Here is a 3,159-nt window from a genome sequence, read left to right as displayed (position 1 = left end):
TACCTTAGCAGAATGTTATAATTCTGTATTATTTGCATTCAGATTTACCTATGTAACTGACGGTCCATTGCGACTACAAGGGCAAGTGGGCAAGTGGGTTCCATTTAAATCCTCCGCTCCTCCCCCGCCCAGTCTCCCTCCGCTCTCCAAGTTCCCTCCGTGCAACGTATGCTGTTACGTCATACCAAGGGCTAAATGAACGAGGGGAAGTGCAACTACTATTGGAATGCAGCTACTGAGTCAGGCAGCTCTCAACTCATTCTTCTCTTTGGAGCTGAAACTAGTGGAAGCTAAAATGTCAGGACGGGGCAAGGGAGGCAAAGGACTCGGTAAAGGAGGCACTAAGCGTCACCGTAAAGTTCTCCGCGATAACATCCAGGGAATCACCAAACCCGCCATCCGCCGTCTGGCTCGCCGTGGCGGAGTGAAGCGAATCTCCGGTCTGATCTGAGGAGACCCGCGGTGTGCTCAAGGTTTTCCTGGAGAACGTCATCCGTGACACCGTCACCTACACCGAGCACGCCAAGAGGAAGACCGTCACCGCCATGGATGTGGTGTACGCTCTGAAGAGGCAGGGCCGCACGCTTTGGAGGTTAAACAGGACCGATCATAACAACCCAACGGCTCTTTTAAGAGCCACACACTAGGTAGAAAGAGATTATTCCTACAAATCTTCAACCGAAATCATGATTCTATTATACTCCTACAGTACTATTTTCATGTCGGCCTTAACTGACTTCTCTATTTCTTTATTTCTGCAATACAAGTAATAAACATAGCTAGGTTTTGCACTAACAGTATATAAAGTAATACATGTATGTACAGTCATATGAAAAAGTTTGGGAACCCCTCTCAGCCGGCATTATAATTGACTCTGCTTTCACAAAAAAAATATAAAAGTGGTATGTCTTTAATTTACTAGGAACAGCTAAGTACTGGGATGTTTTCCAAACAAAGATTTTTTGAAAAGCAGTATTTGATTGTATGAAATCAAATAAAATGTGAAAAACTGGCTGTGCAAAAATATAGGAACCCTTGTGGTTTTGTTGATTTTAATGCCTGTAACAGCATGTAAAACTGATGACTTTAAACACAAAATTGGTTGGATTATGTTGTTAAGCCTTGAACCTCATAGAAATGTCTGTTTAATCATGAGAAAATGTATTTTAGGTGCCTAAATGCAAGTTCCACTTCTCTTTGACTCTCTGCTGAAGTGAGACAGAATGGGATCATCAAAACAGCTCCCAAAAGATCTGGAAAACAAAGATTGTTCATTGTCACTTACATCGTTTAGTATAGGCTACTCTATTAAAATCAATATATATAATGGAAATATTCTTGGTTGAATATAGTCTTGTGAAAAACTGAATTACTATATTGTAACATGGATTAATTGCACTATAACTTGAGAAGTGAACATTTTCTAAGGTATATTCTCACTCTCAACTGAATAAACAAACTTTCATCACAGGAAAATGTGATCCCTGGAACACAGAAGTTAGAAAGTCAGTTTGGTTTAGAAACATATTCTAGTTCTACGTTTGGTTCCAGGTTCCTCAAAATCATTTAGTTTTGATTTTTAATGATAGAATTGTTCAACACAAATAAACTAACAGGCTCTGCAAATGTAAACACATCCCCCTCCTCTGAAACTGCATAGTGCACCTTTAAAGTAATACATATTTGACTCATTCCACATGTCTTTCAATGAGCGTTCTTTACACACAACCAATTCAAATATATAAATTCATGATTAATCTATAACATGTGCTCATAGGTACACGTACATCGTGTCTGCGCATGCTCAGTCTAGAACACCAAAACAGCCAATCCTGTGCGAGGGATGACACATTCTAATTTACATCTGGCAGCATACAAAAGCAGCCTCGCAACTACACTTCAGCATTCTATTCAGTTGATCCTACTCTGAGACGAACATGCCTGGAGCAGGGACCGTCAAAGCGCCCAAGAAGGGCTCCAAGAAAACCGTGTCTAAAGCTGTCTCCAAGACCGGCAAGAAAAGGCGCAAGTCCAGGAAAGAGAGCTACACCATCTACGTGTACAAAGTCCTGAAGCAGGTCCACCCTGACATCGGCATCTCCTCCAAGGCGATGGGCATCATGAACTCCTTTGTGAGCGACATCTTTGAGCGCATCGCCGGTGAGGCTTCCCGCCTCGCTCACTACAACAAGCGGCGCACCATCACCTCCAGGGAGATCCAGACCGCCGTCCGCCTCCTGCTGCCCGGTGAGCTGGCCAAGCACGCTGTGTCTGAGGGAACCAAGGCTGTCACCAAGTACACCAGCTCCAAGTAAAACACCCCGACGCTATCCAGCGACACAAAGGCTCTTTTAAGAGCCACCCACATCATCAAAGAGTTACAACGTCCTAAAATAAATTAGAAAAAATAGTCTTGTTAGAAGGCTATGACAGTTTTCACCAGTATAACAAAGTCATTTTCAGGACCATCCATATATATATATTTTCATAATGGATTGATTCAATATACTGAACTTTGACCCCAGCACTTAACAACTTTTCCATTTTCTTATACAGTAAAATGCACAACATGTAAAGCAATCATAAAGTGAGACTGAACATAGAGTTGCTCTAACTTGTTGGGATGCATTGTGGTGGATGAGAGCTTAATATGTGTGTAGGGGAGAAAAAAAGGATAATGTTTACAGGTACGATTTATAAATAAATGAAGAATTTACCCTTTTTATATCCAGTGTGGTTCTTTATGGAGCAGTTTGAAGTGTTCTCATTGATAAGCTGCCCTTAATTAAAATATAATTCACACATTCATCATGTGATACAAGTATATGGTCATTAATGTAACTTAACATAGGCTACTGCCCACACTGTCACATATCTCTATTTCATAACATAAGTTTGATCTTGATGCACATGATAACACATGATTTTTTTTTTCAAATGGGAACGGGAACTTTTAACAGCAGTGAGTAGAATTAATTTTTCAAAACACACTTGGTAGAAATATAATATAATATTCACACGTATGTTTTAAAAAGTGTATAACCGCTTTGAAAAATATGTAGTTTAATTATTATTTTTTCTTCTTAGAATGAGCCTTTTATATGTATCTACGTAGGAGCGGGTCACCACTTCATGGAGGCTCCAATTTTGCACTGCCAT

At 40.5% G+C, this 3,159-nt stretch overlaps 1 protein-coding gene across 1 annotated transcript; it reads left to right on the top strand.

Annotated features, from left to right (window-relative positions):
• Nucleotides 1-1,937: 1,937 nt before the first annotated feature.
• On the top strand, nt 1,938-2,315 carry LOC307269832 (histone H2B type 2-E-like; the record flags this gene model as incomplete). The annotated part of the gene is made up of 1 exon (XM_080052910.1): nt 1,938-2,315. The coding sequence occupies one exon, from the start codon at nt 1,938-1,940 to the stop codon at nt 2,313-2,315; it is 378 nt and encodes a 125-aa protein (XP_079909036.1).
• Nucleotides 2,316-3,159: the final 844 nt, after the last annotated feature.

This window comes from Ammodytes marinus (assembly GCF_949987685.1).
Source record: "Ammodytes marinus genome assembly, chromosome: 24".
NCBI classification, from domain to species: domain Eukaryota; kingdom Metazoa; phylum Chordata; class Actinopteri; order Uranoscopiformes; family Ammodytidae; genus Ammodytes; species Ammodytes marinus.
The sequence above is the reverse complement of the archived record's forward strand: the minus strand, read 5'-3'. Positions and strand labels throughout refer to the sequence as shown.